Below are 22,197 nucleotides of genomic sequence, written 5' to 3' on the forward strand. Positions count from 1 at the left end.
CCACACATGGCATCCCACTGCCCATAACCCAAACCCTCGAAGATCTACGAGACAGGTACCATGGCTCACTTATCTCCATATCTGCCCCAGACCTAGCACAGCACCATTCCAGTTGGCTCATTTGTCTCCGAACCTGCCCCTACTCCACATAAAATCACCCTCCCCTGTTTGTTCCACACCAGTATTCTCCTCTGCCCCACCATAGCGTTTTTGTAAAAAGGGCCTTTCTTAGGGCAGGTTCCTTTCCCTAGTACCCTCTCTCTACTACCTGTCTGGGAGAGCTGGGGGTCTGCCTCTCTCCTCTGCTACCAGAGGCCACCAGTGTCTCCTGAAACTGAGGCAGATGCTCATGAGGATACAGACAGGCAGACTGTCTTAGATAGAGCAGCCCCTACCATGCTCAACACGTTAGGCTCAGACACTAAATCATCATGAGGAGGCAGGTCTATAGCTCAAATACGTCCCCTCCAAAAATCACTTTTACTGGGAAAATCTTCTGAAAGGCAATAACAGCCCTATGAGAAGGCAAATTAATATGTGCTTAGAACGCAAAATAACGTGGTAGAAAAGCTGATTTTAATGAATGTATCACATCTGGTCTTAAACTCAAAAGGGACAAGTGAAAAATGAAGTGTCGAGTCATTTGAAAAAGGAAAAACAGCAACCAAAGCTAGGTGATGATTCACTCAAAGAGCATCAAAACACAAAACAAGCAAAATCTTCCCTGATTGGCTGTTTTAAGTGACTATGTTAAGAAAAGTATTTTAGGAGTGGAGGCTGCAAAGATGGTGCTTGGGAAGCAGCAAACCTTCACAGGTTCCTGAGAAGCCCTGAGCTGTAGGAACAGGATGATGCCCTGCCACCACAGCAGCCTTAGGGAAGGTCAACTGAGGTGAGAAAGTCAGCCTAACTCAACCCATAACATCCCAGTCCTGCAGGAGCCCAGTAGGTCACACTAGCAACAATGAGCACCCGCCGTCGGGAATCCAGTCCCACTGACAGCCCTGACGCCAAAGCTTGCTCCCTCCTGGTGGCCTCACCTGAGCAGGGAGCGCCTTGCAGTAACCACAGCGTGGGTGTCATGAAGCACACGCCCATCCGGCTTGATACTCTGGCTGTAATTGTATTCACCCGTGCCCACCGCTACAACCTCATGCTGTCCAGCTGAAAAAGGACACGTCAACAAGAGAAGCTCATTTTTTCCCTCGCTCCTCCCTTACATTTACATCAAATACTTTAAGGATCCATGATTTTGAATTAATTACTTCAGATTTCCTACTGCTGATACACATTTAAAATGTGTCAAATAAACTGGTAAAAAAGATGGGATGACGGTGAGTTGTGTAAGTCCGGCTTTTGTGTCCTCACCAATCTAACTAAAAGGCAGCACCGAGGTGACAACAGATGATAAGCATCATCACTGCTACTAATAATCATAGCAAAAACCCACATTCTGGAGGGCTTTAAGGTTTGCAAAGAGTTTTATTTAACATACATGACTGCATTTGAGCCTCCCAGCTACTCTAGGAGGCAGGTATTAGCTTTCCTACTTAACAGATAAGGGAAATCACGGCAGAAGTGAATTGCCCAAGGTCACCTATGATAAGTGTCTGAGCTGCTGCCAATCCAGCATTCTGCTGGAAGAGACAGAGTTAGGCATCATCTCCTCCTCTCCCTTAAAACAGACACAGGCCGACGTCTGTCAACTGAGGAATGGCTGAACAAGTTGTGGTATATGAATGTAATGGAATATTATTGTGCTATAAGAAATGATGAGCAGGCGGGCTTCAGAGAGGCCTGGAAAGACTTATAAGAACTGATGGTGAGTGAGGGGCGCAGAATCAGGAGAATATTGTACACAGTTACAGCCACAGTGTGCGATGACTGACTTTGACAGACCTGGCTCTTTTCAGCAAAGCAAGGATCTAAGACAACTCCAAAAGGCTCATGATGGAAAAAACCATCCACATCCAGAGAAAGAATTAGAGTCTGATTGCAGGTCAAGGCAGAACACTAGCTCTCCTTTCCTTCTGCTTTGTTTCTTCTTTCTTGTGGCTCCTCCCATTAGTTCTAATTCTTCTTCACAACATGAAGAACGTGAAAATATGTTTGATATAAATGTATAAGTAGAGCCTATATCAGATTGCATGTTGTCTTGGAAAAGGGGAGAAAATTTGAAACTCAAACTCTTTGAAAATGAATATGGAAAACTAAAAATAAATTAATTTTTAACAAACATCCCCCCCAAAAGGTAAATACAGAATTTTTTTTAAAAACCATACACATACTCCACCTTGAAAAGCCTTTTCCTTGGCCCTGGTAGGCCACCCTCCCCTTCCACTAACAAAATACTCAAACACTATTTTTGCACACTACTTCCATTTCCTCTACTTTCATCTTTCTTATCCTTTACTATTTACAACACTTCTCCCTCTCGGCACCAGACTTGTAATTCATCAAAAACCAGCTTCCTCCACATTCTCCAACTCCTAGTCCTCACACATCAGACAGACACACAGACATACAGACACACAGACAGACAGACAGACACAGACACACACACACACACACACACACACACACACACACACACACACACTCTCCTCTGCAAAGCCAATGTGTATCATCTGTGCATCCCTACACATCAGTCACTGTGCTAGCTGTAGGATTTTGTTTGTTAAGCCAGAACAAAATTCCAGCAAGATGGCCCTTTGACAGCACAAGAATTGGCACCATAAAGCCCCAAATGACAGGGTCTCACTGTCTAGGAGTCCTACTAGAGAGCTTCCAGCACCTGGTTCCTCTCAACCTAACTTGAATTTTTTTACCATTTCCAAATGTACAATCAGCTCAAGGGGAAGGGCTTTTACATGTCATTACAACAGGGCTTTTCCTTCATGCTACTCTCCCTTTTCAAACAATGTCTTTTTCTCCCCTGACTATCTCAACCTACTGATTGGCACAGGAATTTCTCATCTGGGCTGACGCACTCCTCCTCGGGCAAGCTGGGGCCTCCTCAGGCAAGCTGGGGACTCCTCATACCTAGGCCAGATTTCATGCAAGCAGCCCCTCAGTTTATTAACTCACTGCAGCTAAGAACTCCACACTTCAAGAAAACCTCCAGCCTCAGCCTCTCCACAGTTGACCTTAGGTGTCACATTTCAAGGCCAAACTGGACTGCTAAGTCTCTGCTAAGCCTTCCCTAAGTATTCCAGTCCTTAGGGCATCCTTTTCTGAATCTACCACTATTAAAGTGGGTGCCACATAATCTAGCAACAACCTTCCTCCTAGTGTTTCCACATGGTATCTTGTCTCCATTAAGCTCTCTGGGAACAGGGAACAAGTCTGATCCTTCCACGTCTGTAATTAGTCCTTAGTACCTATTCCACACTCTAATACTTCATTATTTCTGGGGCTCATCTATTTCTAGGAGGCTTAATGAACCCAAAATAGGGGGAAAAAACTGGCCTTAGAGGAGTTCCAAAAAAGGTCAGAAGATAGAGATGCTACCAATTAAGCTAGAGAGCATTCAAGTCAAGCCAAACATTCTTTCAACCTTTACAGCCTTTCAAAAACAGGAATTTTGCCTCTCTCAGTTTAAAATGAGGAAAACAGAATTATTGTAAGATGGTTTCACATTGTTCTATGAGACCAACTGGATCAGTTCTACAACTACTCAAAATCTATGGGCCAGGATTTCTCAGCAGCTATGACACCGTTGGTATTATAGCCCTCTGAATGTCTAACACTTGCCGAGTTATCTCCCGTGGGACTGTGGCTCCTCCTCCCCTTACTGCCACTTTCTTTCCCATCACTGCTGACTGGGACAGTGGTAGTGATGGCAGCAATGCTGGGGGTGGTACAGCAAATTCTACTGCAGCCACATGGTCTTAATCTGCAGGACAGAGAGTTAAAGGGCAGGAAGCACCACTGTGGGGCAGAAGTCAGGATTTATTATTAGTCTGTCAACATGTCGCTGAACTGTAGTTCAGGCCACGACTTAATTAAGCAGAGTGAGACAAGACGCTTTCAGTCTTTCCCTTCAAATCCCCATCCTCCAATCAGACTTACCTCTTTCGATTACAAAAACAGCCAACGAGCTGCTACAATTCCAATATTCCGAATGCTTGGCAGTCAGACGATCAAAGGTGTCCTTAATTGCCTCTGAGATCTTTGCATGCTGGATGTGCCTCCCTTCTAGGAAGAAAGTATCAAAAACAGTACAAACTGGCATCTCAAACTTGCCCAGGCTGAGATCTTCATCATGAGTCTGATCTGTATCTTTCCATGAACATGAACACAGCACAAGCTGTGCCCTGGGCTCCAGGGTGAGAGCAGCAATCATGCACTCCATCACCGTTCCAACTGTAGCTAACGATATTAGGCAAACTTCATGCCAGCAACATTTGAAAAAGACAGTCAAAGTTGTAGCCTTTTCAACTAAATTAGTATCGTTAAAGGGTTAAAGATGACAACATCTGAGGTTGGTGCTCTACGCCAGCCTTAGACAGAACCAACACAGAACTTCCTCCCTATGGAGGGATGCCAGCACTGGAATGATCATTTACAACCCAATGTTATTGACCTGGGAAGGTCACGTCACATGGGGGCTTCAAATTCAATGGCGTCTGCAGGGGGCAGCAGAAAGAGCTTAGGGCTGCCTTTCATCACATGGACTCAGAAGGGGCCCCCCGCACACCCAGGGCTGCATCCCCCTGCTCAGCCCTAACATCTGAGGTTTCCATTAGGAAAGAGGTCCTGCAGGCAAGCACTGAGTGTAGGAAAACCCACTTCATGGCACACACCATGCCACCTTGCAGGAAAGGATCCTAAGCAAAAGTCTGGGCTGGGAACTCCACTTACATCATCTTCCTAGTAATTTGAAGGAAAAAAATTCCTGATAAACTGAAATATCCAGGAATCAAACCCAGTAGCTATGTTGGGAAAATAAATAAGGTTGTCTATAAAATGTAGTAGACTGAGTCCTGATTGAGAAATTCAAGGAAAAAAAATTATACTGAGTCCTATTTCCAGGCCAAGTCAGCACAGGGAGTCAGATAGGTGTATGGATCCTGAGGACCAGGAGGTGCCTAAAGTGCATCATGCGAAACCTTCCAGCACAAGAACAAAGCTGAGTGCCAGGTCGAGAAGAGGTCTCAGACCCACCCCAAGAAAAGAACTAGTACCAGCTAACAGTTCCCACTTACTAACTACCTCCAAGTCACCCATCCAGGGCAGACTTGTTGGATACACTTTCTTGGAAAGAAACAAGAGATATTCAAGGGGGAGAGGTCTGGGAAGCACAGTATATTAAGAAAATACACCCATGCAATGAAATCCAAGGACCAGAGGGTTTGAATCATAATGGCCAGCATGTGGATGAAGGTCATTGGAGGAACAAACAGAAGCGATTTTGTTTAGAATACCCTAGAGTTTACCTGGACAGAAAGAGCAAAGAGCTGGAGACTTTGGGAAAGAGATCACAAGCAGGGCAAAGACACAGGATATAGTAGGAAAGAGAGACTTCAAGGATCCAGGCATCTGCTGGAGCTTTCCCTCTTTGCCAAAAACAGAGCAGCTAATAACTTTATATGCCTCAGTAATCATTTCATCCTTCGAAATGTGAAGGCACCAACAAGAGGAAGCTCTACTATAGACAGGATTTTCACTAACAAGGAATAAGTGGACAGCCAGAGTGGGTAGAGCTCTGGGTCTGGAGTCAGGAAGACCTAAATTCAAATGTGACCTCTGACACTGTGTGACTCTGGGCAAGCCATGTTTTAACCTCTGTTTGCCTCAGTTTTCCCACCTGTAAAATTAGGATAATAACCACACTACTTCCCAGGGTTCTTGTGAAGAATAAATGGGATCACTGTAGAGCACTTAGCACGGTGCCTGGCACACAGGGCTATATAAATGTTAGCTATTTGCTACACTAGCTCTAACTGGTGCCAGGGTAGAAATGATGTGAACTCTGGGAAGACATTTGTGAACGAGAAGGAGAAGACATGGCTATCATCTGACTCAAACCCTAGACTTTGGGAAATACATTTCAAAGGGAGCAGAGCAAAGATAGGTGGAGTCCCATGGGACTAGACTGCCTCAAGGAAATCTGTCTTAAGAGGAACGGGAGAAATGCTCGATTAGAAAACTCTAAGGACAAAAAGAGGAGACCATTCTACAAAAAGAGGAGAAAAATGGAACATGTCTAAAGAGGGAGATGTAGACACAGGGAAGTTTACCAAGCCATTTAGATGTTTAAAAGAAATGTGCTGAAGATGGCAGCTAGGCCAGGAGATAGAGGACAAATATGGGCACACAGCATTGGCCTGTAAAAGTAAGTAACATCAGGCACTTTCAGGCTGGGGATGAGCCAAGGCTGGGGAGGGGCAAGAGGGACAACACTGACAACATTTTCAGCTGCAAAGCTTTCCTCCCAGAGACAGAAGAGGGGCACGCAGATGGTGCTTCATAATGAACACGACATGCCAGAGTGAACTCTTTTCCATTCTGACAGGATTACTTAACTAGTAAATGAGGAATGCCAGGGAAATAATTTACTTAGAATTCTAGGAAAGCTTTTGATAAAATAACGCATGATATTCTTGTGGAAAAAAGTAAATATGTGCAATATATGATAATACAATTAGATAAACCCAGAACTGATTGGATGGATCCTCAAAAAGAATTTGCTAATGGTTCAGGATCAGTGCTGCAGGAGGGCAATGGCTCAGGAACATGTGGTTGGCCCTGTGAATAACACTGTTACCAATGACTGGGATAAAGACCTGGATATGCTCATCAATTCTACAGATGACACAAAGCTCAAATAGCCGGCTGACCCATTGAACCACTGAGTCAGGATCCAAAAAAGATTGTGACAAGAAAGAGCATGGGACTGAATTTAATAAGATGAAATTTAAGACAGATAAATGTAGTAAAGAGTTAAACTTGGGTACCAAAAAACCAACTACCCAAATGCAAAATAGAGAGACAAGAGACTGACAGCAGTGAATTCCTCAAAAGATCCAGGGGTTTTAATGGGCTGCAAGGTTAGCATAAGTCAGTAGTGTGAGATGGCTGCCAAAAAAGGACTGGGATCCTGGGCCGCATTAATGGAACCAGCTTCAGGAATAAGGAGGTAAGAGTCCCTTTGTACTCAGCCATCATCAGACCTCATCTGGAGAATCACATTCAGTTCTGGACACCACAGCTAAAGAGCAACATTAACAAGCCAGAAAGGGGTCAAAGGCATGAGGAATAGTAAGGAGTCCAAGTCTACATCGCATGAAGACTGATGGAAGGAAGTGGATGTGTTTAACCTGGAGAAGAGAAGACTCAAGGGAGAAATGATAGCTGTCTTGTACCATTTAAATGACTCATATGGAAGAGGGAACAGACTTGTTCAGTTTGGCTCAAGGCAGAGCCAGGGAAATGGGGACGGACATGTCACACACAGATAAATTTCAGCTGGATGACAAGAAACATCTGTTAACGATGAGAACTACCTAAAAGTGGAATGGTTCAAACTCTGCGCTCAAGGTCTTCAAGCAGAGGCCGCACAATCCATGTGTCAGGTAGGATACACGGAAGATTCCTTTCCTCTATGGCTTGGATTAAACTGCCAATGAGATCCTTTTCAACTCTCCCCTTCTATGATTCTGTGATGCATGTGCGAATGAAGAGATATATAGGAAGAGAGACTCAGTCTCGGATTTCATGGCTACAGGGAATGCCCACTGTTCATGCAGGTTGCCACCTTCTCAGAAACCGAGGATCTTAGAAAGCTGCTAAGAGCCCAAAGAACATGTGAAGTGGCCCATCGAGCCATTCTGGGCTGGATGGAGGACTTGAATTCATGTCTCCCAGGCTCCAGAGAGTACTCTCTATATATACTCCCCCCACACACAATTAAGAAAAACTGAAAGGAGAAATACCATTTTAAAAAACAATAAAATATTTAGGGAGTGAGCATGCAATTAGAAAAGGAATTTTGTGGAAATAAAAAACTAGATATACATTGAGAGGTACTCCATGTGCATAAGTGGGTCATACAAATGTATGTTCAGATAACAACCCAAATCTACACATTTAATGCCATATCAAAATTCTAATGGGCTACACTTTCTAGAGAAAACAATAAAATTAATATGAAAGAACAAAACTTCTACAACATCTATAACAAAAAAAATAATGAAAAAAGGTTAAACTGGGAAAGTGTTCAGGCATTGTTGAATCTAAAATTACGGCATAAAGCAACAATGATCAAAATTAGATGTTACTAGGTAAAAGACAGAAAAGTCAAACAGCGAAAGAGAAAAGATTTACAACCCAATGTATTTAATAATATAGTATTCAACATATCCCAAAATACAAATGGTAAAGGAATTTCTTAATCAGCAAAACTGCTTGGAAAATATGGCAAATTTTGCTTTTAAAGACAAGAATGTTAAAGACCAAAATCTCTGGTTTTTTAAAATCCAGAATCTTAAATCAGAGAGCATAAATCCCTAAAAGACCAACAGTATAAATGTAAAAGTTATAGCATTAAAAAGGAGGATAACAGAAGACTGCATTTTTCAGAAATATAAGGGAAAAATTCCTAACCATGTCATTTAGATAACATTATAAGACAAGTTTGAATACAGAAAAAAAAAAGCTTTTGTACAACTAAAAGTTGTACAAAATCTAGAATAAGAAAGAAACTAGAAAGAAGGTGGGACGGGGAAGGTCTTTGATTAAATATCTAATAAGAGACAGTCCTCCAAAAATAAAAAAGAAATTGAAAAACGTATGAGTCATTCTGTGACAAAAATCGCCAGAGTAGGAAGCAACAGTTTTCCAACAGTTCTCAAAAGAAACTATCAGCGGTCACTTAAAAAGGTGTTTATAAGCCCCACCCCAAAAGCAGGCTGGTTAAAAGCCTGGCTCTGGCAAAAAAACAAAACAAACAAACAAAAAACAACTCAGGAGTTAAGGCTAGAAAGGTGAATAAACAGAAAAGATGCCCATCACCACAAAGAATCAGTGCGGGGACTTCTGGGTCATGTGACCAGCATGATGGAGAACCAAATATTTTCTCCATTCCTCATGACCTTTCAAACCTCCATAAAAAAGGAATTCCAAGCCAGAAACAAAGCATTTTCAGCAGTTTCCACAGTTCAAGACACCAAAAATCCAAATAAGGAAAGTGATAACAAACAGAAGGGAAAGTTTAAGGATGAGGGGAAGAAGGCAGGTAGGAACATGGTTGCTTTAAAATAGATTAAACTAAAATAACTGAAGAGATTGAATGCTACATGTTTACAGGGAAAGAGGGAAAAATATTAGTTTAAAAAATATTATAGACAAATGGAGATTAGAATCACCTCATAAATCTAATAACTTTCGATGTGAATGGATTAAAAATCCAATAAGAGTGACGGATTGGATAAGGGAAAAAACTTCACAATCCGTTGCTTATAAGAAGCACACTTCAAAAATAAAAACATTCACCAAATAAAAATGAGGGACTGGGAAAAAATCTACTAGACCTCAAGTCAATCCAGCATAACAAAAGTTATGATCATGCTATCAGACAAAATAAAAACCAACATTCAAAACAGAAAATGCTAAACAAGGAAACTATCCTCAAAGGAACCACAGACAATAAATCAGTTCAATATTACATGCAAAATTATATGCTCCAAATACTTTAGCATCTACAATCATAAAAGAACCATTAACTGAGCTACAAGAAGACACACAAAGTAACACAACAGTGGCAGGTAACGTCAATGTCCCTCTCTCACTTTTGGATAAGTCTAACAGAAATTAATAAACAGAGAGGAAAACACAGAACTGAACCAATTGCTGAAATAACTAGAGCTAAGATATATGATTGCACCATCTAAAGAAGACCATGCCATCAGAGAAATGGTGACATGACTTGCGCTTGACTTTGTTCTGAGTGAGGGAGGGCTGTGCAGTCACCAGCCTCACTTCTCCTCCAGAGCCATCTGAATCCCGTGACCAGATATTCATCGGGATGACTGGAGATGGCCCAGCATGCAATGGGAGACCTTAGCCTCTTTAGGCCAAGATCTATTCAGGAACTCACTTAGGGGGAGGTAGTGTCCCCCCTCAATGAGGCAAAGAAAAATAACTACATCACGCTGGGAGGGAAACAGCAACAGTTACAACTGATAATCATTCGTAAGCCTGGAGGGTCCAGAACACAGCCCTTAAGTGGAGCTTGGGCAGGGGCCTAGTGTTGTCCAATCTAGGAGCTTTAGAGTGCAGTAGGTTTAAGGTTTGGGGAAGGGAAAGGGAAGGGGAGGAGAGGGGAGGGGAGGGAAGAAACTAAAGAGACAGTTTTAAAGAGACTGCAAAGGAATATATGTATATGTAATTATACATTTACGCACATATACACTATCTCAGCACTACACAGAACCACCCAAGTGTTAGCACAGAAATATTGCAAACAAACATAAAAAGGGAGAAATAGGATATATGTCAACATATTTCTACATATAAATTTCTACACACAAAAATATTTACATATAAACACATACATTTATATAAATAATGAGTGGGTCAAAGAAAAAATCATAGAAACAATAAAATTACAAAGATTTAAACAACATGCCAAAATTTCTAGCAAGTGGCTAAAGCAATCAGAGTAAAAATCTTATCCCTAAAAACATTCTTCATTGAAAAAGAAAAAGAGAGGATTGACAAATTCATATATTTAAAAGAATTAGAAACCCAACAAATAAGCAACCTAAAATAAGCAAGAGCAGCTATTAAAAATTAGATGAGAAATAAACTGAAAAAACCTATAGAAGAGATAAATAAAACTAAAAGTTATTTTTAAGACATAAAACTGATAAAACTTTAGCCAATCTGATTAAGAGGGCAGAAAAGCAAATTAATGAAATATGAAAGAAACCAGGTGAAATCGCAACAAAATCAGAAAAAATGACCAGAACATATTCCTATATAAATGCTTACAAAACTGAGAACACAAAAAATAGAGATCAAAGATATATCAAAAATATGTCCAATATCCAAACCGACAGAGAACCAGATAGAGATCTCAGAAAAGGAAACAGATGTAGCTGTAAAGAAAGTACCCTCCCCCCCCCAAAAAAATCCCAGTTCTGATGGATTTGCAGGAAAATTTTACCTAACTTTAAGGAACAATTAGTACTATACTACACCAATCCTCCTCAAAGAATCAAAACTATCTACTTTGTGCCAAAAGGCAATACCATGCACCACAAAGACCACACACACACACACACACACACACTTAAAAAACAGATATACTTTTTCCACATTTCTGTTAGACACAGTATCAAAAATGTTAACAGCTGCATTGAGACAGGAAACATAAGAATAATAGGTGAAATCATTATTTGGAGACAATAACAAATATATCCAGCAAATCCAACTATCTCACAATGAAAAAGCCAAGAAGAGGTTCCACAAAGTTGCAGCTACGAGAGTAACTGACAAAAATCGTTAACGTTATTACCAACTGGTAGAGTTCTTTGACTTCTTTCTCCAGGCCAGGGCCTCCTCAGGTCTAAAATGAGATGCTTCGACTAGAAAGCTCCGAAGCTCCACAACCCTGAACCTCGCCTCAGCAAGTGATGGGCCTGGAAGGGCAAGGCATCCAAGAACCTAGATGTCGGCCTGGAATCAGTTACTAATTCTAATCATCAATAAACACTAAACAAGCACTATGATGGACACTGTGGGAATTATAAACCTCCTAGGCTTCAAGGTCCAAAAAATCCTACCTTCTAGAGCAGACTCCCAGACTTCTTTGGCCCACTGCCTCTTTTACCAAAAAAAAAAAAAAATTACTCAGGAACTCCCTGGAAATCTACTTTCTTGAACTCCTTAATTTTTTTTTTAATTTGCATCATGTCAAAAAAATAAAATTTTTTTAAACGATGCATATTAAATTTAGTCATTGTTAATTTGTGGGGTTTTTCCTGCATTGAAATTCTGATGATGCAGTATCACGTCATGTAACTGTACAATACCACATTGTAAACAAGTCATTACTTACATGCACATATTCCTGCTGAGATGCTAGACTTCCTGACACACTCACCTGCCAACACCTGCTTGTTAAGACCTGTCAGCAGACTTGACCACTGATCAGTTATAACTTGCATTTTGTGTGTTTATTTGGAAAATAACATAATCCCTATAACTTTAACTGTTACCCAACAGCTGAAACACTTAGCAACGATTTTAAAAAACTTTCTTCTCTTCTTTCCTTATGCTTCCACTGCCCCCTTATTTTTATTCAATGTCTGCCCCAGTTGCACCCGAGGCAATTATTGCCACCTCCTGGACTGTTCCATTCCCACCAGGAGGCAGTATCACCCACTTTGGGAATCTATGTTCTAGAGGAAGTCATTTCCCCAATCCCTCTTAATTCTAGTGCCTTCCCTCTGTTAGTCTTTTCCTATTTATCCCGTATGTAGCTTGTTTGTACACCTTTGCTTGTTTTCTCCCCCACTATCAGGCTGTCAGCTCTTTGAGGACAGGTACTATTTTTTTGTCTCTTTTTTGTTTAGTGTCTAGAGAGTGGGGCCAGACAGGCAAATAATTATAAAAATTTATGATAAGCAAATGAGAAGTACAAACAATGCTCAAGTTCAAGGGTGCATGAAGAAAGGAGGACAAAGGGAGAGGTTCAGGAAACATCTCTTCAGAGGGGCAAGTCCTTACCTGTCAAAGTCCTCAATACTATGAAGTCATTCAATATCAGAAATTTAAATGGTTTCCTCTATCAGTACAAGATTGAAAAAGATACCAGGCTATGTGCTTTGCCCACACCCAAAAGATGAACCATGGGCCATTCCATAAAGTCTACCCCATGGGAGCTCTTCTTTGACTATGTAGCTCCAGCACTTAGCCCATTTGAGGGCACAGATCAGGCACTTCTAAAAGGTTGAGAAGTGATGCTTGAATCAGGTTTCAAGACTCCAATGGGAAGAAAGGGAGGCAGTAAGAATACAGAACACAAGCCAAGGAGGTGGGGCACATGCTTTGGGGAGGGAGATGACCACTGTGTCTTAAAGACAGAAGCTGGTGAAGATCTGTGAAAGAAAGCTGAACACATGTGTTCAGCTTAAGGGAATAAGGGGACCTTGACACTGAAAGGAATCCCCTGGAAAATTTTGTCTTATTTTGGGACCAGAGGAAACTCCCAGTTCAACTGGGAATAACAAAAAAATATGAAATATGATCTAAAAACTGCAAGCGATTCAGCTAATTATTCTGGTCTTAACTCAGTACTTTTTATTATTATATCTAAAGGAAGCTGAGCTTGGCCATGGGACACTCCTCACCCATCCCATTTTGCTGGGATGTCCTGTCTAAAGAGTCATGTCCTCTGTTTCTTAAAGGGTCCTCTCCAACCTATCCTGCTCTCCCTCTTTAATTTCTCTTCCCATACTGTCTTAGTCTCCCTTCTACCACAATAGGACATTTAATTTCTTTGGAACAAAATGGACTGGTTGTGGGTATCTTTCTTCTCCAAGAAAGATTTATACATGATATTACCCAGTTGAGAAATATGGTACACTACCAACCTTTTAGGCCTACTGGTCTCTCCACATAGAGAAGAGACACTCCTAAATTTGAGTGTTATATCCCAACTTCAGACCACATTTAAAGGTTACATATAACCCTATCTGAGGAAACATGGTTGACAACGGAAAACTTGAGAAATATGGTACACTACCAACCTTTTAGGCCTACTGGTCTCTCCACATAGAGAAGAGACACTCCTAAATTTGAGTGTTATATCCCAACTTCAGACCACATTTAAAGGTTACATATAACCCTATCTGAGGAAACATGGTTGACAACGGAAAACTTGCTCCCCCCGGGGAAAGAACTACCATCACTGAGGCTGCAAACAGACATGCCCCAGCTTACACCACTCTGGCCAGCCCAGGGTGTCTTCTCTGTTGGCTTTTATAAGACCAACAATGAAACCCTAACAACCCAGCTGATTATACCAGGTTATTATGAGCTAAGGAATCCTTAATTAGGGGAATATAGATATATGCTGTTTGCCCTGAAAACTGGAGTAAATCTAAAGAAACTTTTCAAAAGGAAAATGAAATCTCTAACCACTTTTATGATGAGTGGTATAAAAGCGCTAAGTAGCATGAAAAGTTAGACTCAATCCATGAGATGCCAGGTACAGGGGTAGGGGGGAACCTTTGACCTTGAGGCCATATATAGCCTGGAGGCCACAGGTTCCCCATCCCCCTTAAGATCATTAATTCTGCCTTTGTTAATCCTAGTCAGAGAAAAAACAGTATTCTGCTGAGAGCTACCTTACATGGCATGGAAAAGGTATAGGGGAGCTTAAAATACGAAAGAAGAAACAAACAAAACGCAAAATATAAACCAAAAACACAGACTATTGTCACTTTTGCTAAGGGGCATCAGGAAATCATGAGTATTCTTATTGTCACAAAAAGGGCCATTTTGCCAAAGAATGCAGAAAGAAGTGAGACTTAAAGAAAAAGGGAAACCCTAGGAGGGCCCAAGAGGGTGAGGAGGGGAGGGGGAAAGGAACTATAAATCCTGACATCCTTCCCTAGCTTTCCTAGTCTTTGCCTCTTCCCACACTGGTGCCCCACATGTCACTCTTGTTAAAGATGAAGACACAATGTATGATTGCTTATTAGATATTGGAGTTTCTAGATCAACTTTGACAAGAATGCCATGCTCTAACTGCTCCAGAGGGAATCTCCAGGGAGACCCCAAACTGGCTCCTTGTATGGCAACTGTTGGTCCTCTACTCATGCTTAGATCTCCTAAGAATCTGTTTGGCCAAGATCTTCTCTGTAAACCAAGAGTCACTATTGCCACAAGAGAAAGCAGCTGCTGCCCTTGCTCTTTTGGCAGAAAGAGACCTTGTCTTTGTGGGTCCTTCCAGTAGTTTGGACAGGTAGGTGGCTCAATGAACAAAGCACTAGGCCTGGAACCAGAAGAACCAGAAAGACCAGAGTTCAAATTCAGCCTCAGACACATCCTAGCTGTGTGACCCTGGGCAAGTCACAACCACTAATTGTCTCACAGATCACTGCCTTGTCATGACAAAATGGTGATCCACTGGAAAAGGAAATGGCAATCCACTCCCATATCTTTGCCAAGAAAAGCCAATGGACAGATGATCCATGTGACCATGAAGAGTCAAACACAATGAACAATTCATAGTTCAAAGTCTCCATGAAGTTGAGGCTCTTATGTTGCAATGCAACACTCAGGCTTTTTTTGATCAAAGACTCCCCAAACACAAGGACACTTAGGAAGGGAAAGCATCACGCTTAAGCACTGTTCCATTACTGATCCTACAATGCTGTTTCCCAATCCACCTGCCTCTGGAGAGCCTTTACGTGACTGTTCTCCTGTCATGGACATGACCAAATGACCCCATGATGACCTTGCCCACACTCCCCTTCAGAACTCAGACCCCACCTTCTACACTGATAGATCTTCCTTTGTTGGAGATAGTGCTCACAGACCATGACACCATCTGGGCTGCCTCATCCAATCTCATCATTCAAGCTGCTGAGCCAAATGCTCTCATCCAAGTGTGCTGGCTCCCTGCTGGCCAAAGCACGACCATCTACACAGACTCCTGTCATGCATTCTGGGTCTGTCAGGTCCTCAGAGTAATGTGGTTACAGCAAGGGTCTCTCACCTCCTCCGGTAAGGTTATCACAGTATGCGGACCTCATTAAAGATCTTTTTGCTCTTCAGCTACTCAAAGTTCTGACCATCATCTACTGTTCTACTCACAGTGGCACCACTGACCCTATTTCACAGGGTAATAGTAAGTTCATGCTTCAGCAAAGCTAGCTGCATTAGAAGGACATGCCTATGTGTTCCACTTCTCTTTTCTATCACTGATGATGATCACCCCCCTTTGCCTACAACTGAGGCTGAAAAATGGAAATCATCATTTGAGACAAAACAGGTCCCTAGGTCTGGGTAACTGTGGGAGGTAAGCCACTCCTCACCTCAAGCTTCCATCACCAAGTACACGTTTGTTTGCAAAGGGGGCAATTTTGGCACTCAAGGGATAGTTGATCCAATGGGTGTGGGTTGCCCTGGGCATGCATTACCATAGGCACAGCTCGCAAGTCCTGTCTGTCCACTTGTCAAGGCATTTAACCAAAATGTCTTTCGTGCCTTAGCTTTTGTACTCCATTTGCACACCTGCAAATTGATTTCACATGCATGCCCAAGCTGGCCACTATAAAGTTGGTCTTGTCATTGCAGACCAGTTCACTCACTGGCCTGAAGCACTTCCTGGTCTTAAAGTCACAGTTAACTGTTGCTAAAATTCATCTAGAAGAGATCATGAGGCTCCCTTTTCCTGCACTGTGATGGATGTGCTCAGCGCTCTGCAGGGCTGCCTGGCAATGCTGGGGAACTCAGTAGTTGGAGAAGCCACGTTCACCAGGCCGGCAGCCTGTCCTGCCTGCTGCTTCCTGACCTGGCATTTTGGGGCTGTGGTAGAAAAAAGAAGGACGAAGGTCCTCTAGTTGGTTGACAGGATTTTGCTTTCTCCGGGCCTGGTGAGTAGCATCTGGAGGCGAGGAAGAGGCGGTGATTGGCCTCGGCCAGACTTAGCGAAGCACCATGAACTTATGGCCTTCTAACCCTCACAGCAATGGGCTTCTCTTCGCAGGCTTCAACCAGGCCCATGGTTGCTTTTCATGTGGGATGGAAAATGGATTCCAAGTCTACAATACTGATCCACTCAAAGAAAAAGAGAAAGAAGAATTCCGCGAAAGAGGAGTTGGCCGTGTGGAAAAGTTGTTTTGTTGCAACTATTTAGTATTAGTTGGTGGTGAAAAAAGTCTAAAGATACCCTTAATAAAGTGATGATACGGGATGATCTAAAAAAGAAGACAGTTATTGAAACAGAATTTTCTACAGAAGTCAAAGCAGTCAAACTGCAACAAGACAGAATTGTGGTGGTTTTGGACTCCATGATTAAGGTTTTTACTTTCACACACAATCTCCATCAGTTGCACATGTTTGAGACCTGCTACAACCCTAAGGGTCTATGTGTTTTACGTCCAAGTAGCAACAATTGTCTCCTGGCATTCCCTGGTACACATACTGGCCATGTGCAGATAGTGGATCTGGCCAACACAGAAAAACCTTCAGTTGATATCCCAGCTCATGAAGGAGTCCTAAGCTGTATAGTTTTAAACCTCCAGGGAACAAGAAATGCAACAGTGTCTGAAAAAGGGACCCTTATAAGAATATTTGATATTTCATCAGGGCATTTAATCCAGGAACTGAGAAGAGAATCTCAAGCAGCAAATTTTTATTGTATTAATTTCAATTAGGATGCTTCACTCATCCGTATATCAAGTGATCATGGAACAGTGCACATTTTTGCAGCTGAAGATCCCAAAAGGAATAAGCAGTCTAGGTTCCCTCAGGCTCTCCATGCATTTGTGCCTTCAGTACCGAGCCAAATGCTGTCACAGCAATCTGTGCAGATGGCAGCTATTACAAGTTCTTATTCAATCAAAAAGGGAGAACGTTCCCATGACGTCTCTGCTCAATTTCTAGAAATGACTGATAACAAGCTTTGACCTTGCAAGAGAAGTATTTGGACTGAAGCACTGCTGAGTTATTCTACAACACTCGGAGGACTCAATACTAACCTGTAATATTCCCCAGTTCTGGTGGGATGTAGGCTTCACTAAGGAACAGGTTCCAGGGGACTAAACTGGAAGAGTCTTGGTTGGGAAGTAATATACCATTATTTGATTTCCTTTTATAAGTGAGGCCTCAAATTTCTAGCATGAATGGGAAAGGAAATAAATCACACTGTGCCAGAGTGAGCATTCAGGTGATTTTTCAACTACTTGAGCTTTTTCTTGGTTTATTTTCTGTATTCTAATGATGAAGTTAGCTTTACAAGTTCATTTGTAGCCTCTATACTAAAACAAGCAGGAGTTTTGTTCAGGGGGTTGGACCAGATTTGGATATTGACATTTGTACAGGCAATAGCTTACATCCTTTTCATTAGGCCTTTTAGTGGGGAAATCAACTATTTATGTAAATGCTAGTTCTTGTAGTATACAAGATTTTAAATAGGAGAGTATAACCAGCAGCTTGCCTTAGTACAGAAGAAATGAATTCCTTCTTCAGATCTAAAAACACAACTAATATGCTTTAGCAAATGCAGACTGAATGCTTTCTCTCACCAGTGCAGGTCTTTAGGTTTGTTTTATTCATGTATACACATGCGCTGACTTTATATGTTGATGTGTGGAGCTATGAATATTAATACAAACGTTAGAACAGACTCTCCAACATTGCTCAGACTTATTGCTGACAGGAGTAATTTTTCCTCAGATGGAAATACAGTCCTGAGGAGAGTGAATTCATCTTAATTTCAGGGAAAAATAGAGTAAGTGGAACAAAATAACAAAACCCGATTTTTTTTGGAAGTTCTTATCCATGACTATTTTTTTCAGCTCAGACAGTAAAATCTGGCATTTATTCTAGCGATACCATACTGCTGCATTCCAAAGAGAATGAACAAGGGTGAATGAAACTCATTTATATTTCCTTTGGTGCTTAGTTTGGGCACTTCACTGTTGCCTTTCCCTATAACATCATTTCCCCCCACTGTTATAAAGGTGGCTACACACTACTTATTTTGGAAATGAAAGGCACATAGAATTTTGGAACTAAAGTAGAATATTATTATGGGTCTGTGTTGTTAACATTGCTTATGCTTGATTGTAAATTACCTGGAGATTTACTTTCATGTGTTCTTGGTTTCACATCTCACTTGTCTACAAGATCTGAAGCTGCAAGGTCTTTCCATTTTGCCTGATTCTTGACAGTGTCATGTAATATTGATTAACTTTTATGTAAAGTATGCATATTCCTTTTGTGTGGATTTAATCATGGAAATTCATTTTGCACTTTTATTTGTAACACTTCTTTTAAATAAAAATGATTAATTTTGTTGTAACAAAAAAAAAGAGAGAGATCATGCCCAGGTACAGTCCAGCATCAGAGAGGGAGGTCTCATTTCACTGGCTCAATACTCTTATCTTAGGATAAGTCCCAAGTTTCCTACTCTCTATCACTCGCAGAGTTCAAGTCAGGCTGAACATATGAACAGGGAACTCCAAACTCTTATCGGTCAATAGTGTCCTGAAACCTTCTTAAAGTGGCCTGATTACTTCCTTTAGCTTTATCTGCAAAGCAGACCAAAGTAGGAATCATGCCTGTCTCCTTCTGAAATGCTGTTTGGTCACCCTCTCATAAACGCAAAACCCTTCTCCACAGTCTACACGTGATTGTTGGGAGGAGATGCAGGTAGGAAATACAAAACAGAATGAAGGAACTTCATGAAACAGGCACTGCAGTGCAGACTAGACCTTCTGACTTTCCACAATGTGACTTTCATCCTGGAGATCACATTCACATCAAGAATTTCCAGTAGAACTCAACCCACCTGGGAAAGTCCATTTCAAGTGCTGCTGACCACTCCAACTGCAATCAAGACTGGAGAAAAAGACTCTTGGATACACTGTGCCCACGTAAACGTGTTCCTTATCATTCCACGTGAGTGCTACATATCTAAGGATGTTTTCATTTGTCTCTTTTACTATGCTATGGTGTTTCCTCTTCCCCAGTTAACTCTGAACATGAGAACTCTAGATAAAAAACTCTTAACAGTAATTGTGGGAATGAAAAGTCACTGACTATGGAGAAGTGGATATTTTTTACTCTACCATTTGCTTCGTACTTCACAATCGTACTTATGTTTTCAACCTTTCCCACATCCTCAATGTTGTTTAATTCTCAGGCTATAACCAGTTGCTCTTTTCACTTAATTCCATTCGCAGGAAGACTAGAAAAACCTTAGTACTATTAGTAAGATTCATGGTAAAGCAGGACATGCTTCATATCATCTTAAAGCCACTGGGTGTCATGGAGGCTGGATATGCCATCATATTCATCAAGGTTAACCTGATGCTTGGGTGGCTTTCCCAGTTATGCCAATGATGCCCTGTGGGCAGATAAGACAACTCCAAAGGGTCGAATTTGTACCTTTGATATTGGCTTTATGTCATTTACATGATCCTAAGAGAATTACAGATGATACTAAACCAAGGCCAATCACTCTTTCCTACCTTTATTATGATTACTTAACTACAACACTTAATGAAACTGCAATTCTCCACAAAACTAGAACAATCTCATTGCCATTAGATACTCCTCTTCCAAATTTTACTTTCTGTATTGTTAGAAAAAGAACTCTAACTGAACTTCTGGACTAAGTGCACACAATATCCTTTGCCAAATATTGAAGATGGAAACATTTATCTGTGGCAGAACCACCATCCACAACAAAACAGATAAGGTGGATTAACAAACCTAAACATATCAATTTTGCTCATCTTACTTAGGATGGTTCCAGTTTTACTGGTTATGACAAAATTTTGAAATGAAGATTTCCTTCCTCTTCAAATTTCACAAGGGGGTTCAGAATTCTTGGTCTGCTTCATGTATACCACTCCTCCTCCAAGCTAGCCTGAGACATGTAGACTTACTTACTCCTCCCATTCTACAGGACTGGTGGGAAACACTTCACTAGTAATTTAGGAGCATGGTAGCATAAGTGGCAAAGGCAAGGCAGGAAGGGTATATACATCAGAAACTCTGTAAGACGGCACAGTCCAGGCTTGACATCCCTCTGGTCCATCATTCCGTACTTCAGGGTTGCTGTCTCAGAGCAGGCAGTTAGCAATTCCTTCCTTGTGACAGAAGTTGGCCCAAGTCCCAAGTGAGTCCATTCCCTTCCTCTACACTGAGGTGGATTTTTTAGCATAAATGACCTTACAGAACCATATGGTCTTGAACTGTCCTACAGTTTCCCGAGGAGGGACTTGTGCTGTGATCAGTTTTATTTTTCCTATGTTAATCAATCAGAAGAGACTGTAACGTCTCCATGAAGTCCATCAGGTGCTATGAGAAATCCACTGAGATGTAAATTCCTCATGGTGGGATGCCTCCTGCTGGTTTTCTTGACTGTTTACAAGGAGCAGGCATAATATGACCACCTTAATCAGATGAGTTTTTCTTACCTATGCCTCACAATTATCTTCTGGCTTTGTGTTAGATGCTGTATTGCTTTGTTGTGCCAAAGACTGCTCAAAATTAAATTCCTCATCACCTGTTGGTGGTTCCAAGTACCAATTCTGAATACACAACGAACCTTATGCAGTTGGCCCCGGATAACTGATCTATGAGGAACTGGTCTTCCAGAAATCAAATGGGGAAACAGAAGGAAGCAAACCAACTTCATGCTGTGAAAAGTTCGAGAAGCTCTACAACAAAACTTTTTAAAGGCTGGTTTGGTTTTTTCCATTTTAGAGCTATTTCAACACAGTTGGTTTCCACTGTAATCCTAGCCATCTTATTTCTACATTTAAAAATATTACTGAGGAGTTGCTGGGCATCACTAGAGGGCCCACGGCACACAAACATGGTCAAGAAGCCCTGCTCTAGCACCAGAGGCTGGCTGCTGGCAAACCTGAGTCTCCAGTTTCAAGGGAGGAAACAGCCAGCTTGTTTGCTTCTTGGCGTCCAGGATTCAAGTTCTGCCTAGTGCCTCTGTAACTTTCACAAGAGTCAGAAGAAGTATTTCATGTGAAGCCCCAGCCCCTCTCTCTTTGGGCTTAGGAAGCTAACACAGCAGCAGCAGCAATTCAACTTCTCATACATTAACTCCAACAAAGTGAATTAACCAAACTCATCATGCCCAGGGTCAAGGTGACCCACAGGTTACTGAAGGTAATGCCAGCGGAGACCAAGTTTTGGAAGCGTCTCTATCAGGCTGGAAAGGCTTCAAACCTGGTCCATTAAGAGATCACCATGGCTGCCATTCAAGGACCAGCCTCATTAAGGGCAAAATGGTTTATCGCCAAGTTGTCTACAAGGAAAAGAAATTTTTAGTCACACCAACTCTTGAAAACTTATTGACCAAATCAGAGCAATCATATCTTTCTCAGCAGATGCTCAACTCAAGTAAAACACAGACCTTTGAAGCAAGTTTGTACACGTAATACTTCGTTAGGTGGCACAGCTGGTACCAAACAAGAATATAAGGGC

The 22,197-nt window shown here is 41.6% G+C and overlaps 1 protein-coding gene and 1 pseudogene across 3 annotated transcripts in view; one reads left to right on the forward strand and one right to left on the reverse strand.

The window, feature by feature from the left end:
• The window catches only part of ADAD1 (adenosine deaminase domain containing 1), a 49,953-nt gene that overhangs the window by 19,446 nt on the left and 8,310 nt on the right, over positions 1-22,197 (reverse strand). For 2 of the 3 annotated variants that reach the window (XM_072625194.1, XM_072625196.1), the window contains 2 exons: positions 4,072-4,197; positions 1,041-1,164 (listed from right to left, as the gene is read on the reverse strand). In XM_072625194.1, the coding sequence (XP_072481295.1) occupies positions 1,041-1,164; positions 4,072-4,197 (250 nt within the window). The remainder of the gene's footprint in view (positions 1-1,040; positions 1,165-4,071; positions 4,198-22,197) is intronic. The other variant, XM_072625195.1, reaches the window with a different exon arrangement.
• Positions 16,678-17,697, forward strand: LOC140514814 (WD repeat domain phosphoinositide-interacting protein 3 pseudogene; annotated as a pseudogene).

This window comes from Notamacropus eugenii, chromosome 7 (assembly GCF_028372415.1).
Source record: "Notamacropus eugenii isolate mMacEug1 chromosome 7, mMacEug1.pri_v2, whole genome shotgun sequence".
NCBI lineage: Eukaryota > Metazoa > Chordata > Mammalia > Diprotodontia > Macropodidae > Notamacropus > Notamacropus eugenii.